A 1,272-nucleotide genomic window follows, 5' to 3' on the forward strand; every position below is an offset into this window, starting at 1 on the left:
TGAGAGGGGGAAATATCAGAGCAGGGGGAATGAGAGGGGGAAATATCAGAGCAGGGGGAATGAGGGAAAATATTGGCTTTTAAACCAAAACGTAGAAGTGTAAATGTCGCCTTAATGTCTAATTAAAGTAGTCTGAATCCCATGCAGCTAAAGACTGGTTTAACCCTTTAAGTTGTCTGACCTGTTTTCAACGTTTATCATATCAAAAAGAGGCTCCTGCTTGGTGCCCAGCTGCACCATTCAGAAAACTGACCCAGATGTGGACAGGTCTGGACCAGATGTGGACTGGTCTGGCCCAGATGTGGACAGGTCTGACATGTCTGACCCAGATGTGGACATGTCTGACCCAGATGTGGACAGGTCTGACATGTCTGACCAAGATGTGGACAGGTCTGACAGGTCTGGCCCAGATGTGGACAGGTCTGGCCCAGATGTGGACAGGTCTGGCCCAGATGTGGACATGTCTCACCCAGATGTGGACAGGTCTGGCCCAGATGTGGACATGTCTGGCCCAGATGTGGACATGTCTCACCCAGATGTGGACAGGTCCACATCTGGGTGGATAGGCCCAGAGGTCTTGTATCAGCTGAGACGATGATGTCATGTATCAGCTGAGAAGATGATGTCATGGATCAGCTGTGACGATGACGTCATGGATCAGCTGAGACGATGATGTCATGGATCAGCTGAGACGATGATGTCATGGATCAGCTGAGACGTTGATGTCATGTATCAGCTGAGACGATGATGTCATGTATCAGCTGAGACGATGATGTCATGTATCAGCTGAGGCTATGATGTCATGGATCAGCTGAGACAATGATGTCATGGATCAGCTGAGACGTTGATGTCATGGATCAGCTGAGACGATGATGTCATGGATCAGCTGAGACAATGATGTCATTTAACACACAGCTGGTTGGATCCTTCACTCTGTCTCCAACGGGAGGATTCTTCTTTACTTTTAATGCTTTAACTACTTTAACTTTCCTGATGATACACACTTTTTACTGAAGTAACATATTCAATGCAGGATTTCTACTTATAACAGAGTATTTTGACAGTGTAGTATAAGTACTTTACAGTGTAGTATTAATACTTTACAGTGTAGTATTTGTACTTTAACCCAAGTTAAGGATCTAAATACTTCTTCCGTCGCTGCGGGTTGCTAACTTATGAGGAAACTGTGCAGCGAGCAGTGAACCACACGGTCCCTCTGCTGACAATATGACTCTCCTTGGAGTCCATTCAACTCACACACACACATACACA

The 1,272-nt window shown here is 45.9% G+C and overlaps 1 protein-coding gene across 1 annotated transcript in view; it reads right to left on the reverse strand.

The window, feature by feature from the left end:
• Positions 1–1,272, reverse strand: part of LOC117938304 (sodium channel protein type 2 subunit alpha-like) — an 81,520-nt gene that overhangs the window by 37,169 nt on the left and 43,079 nt on the right. The window contains exons 11-12 of the mRNA XM_034862825.1: positions 533–611; positions 254–443 (exon numbers count right to left, since the gene is read on the reverse strand). Of these exons, the coding sequence (XP_034718716.1) occupies positions 254–443; positions 533–611 (269 nt within the window). The remainder of the gene's footprint in view (positions 1–253; positions 444–532; positions 612–1,272) is intronic.

This window comes from Etheostoma cragini, chromosome 22 (genome assembly GCF_013103735.1).
Source record: "Etheostoma cragini isolate CJK2018 chromosome 22, CSU_Ecrag_1.0, whole genome shotgun sequence".
Lineage (NCBI taxonomy): Eukaryota > Metazoa > Chordata > Actinopteri > Perciformes > Percidae > Etheostoma > Etheostoma cragini.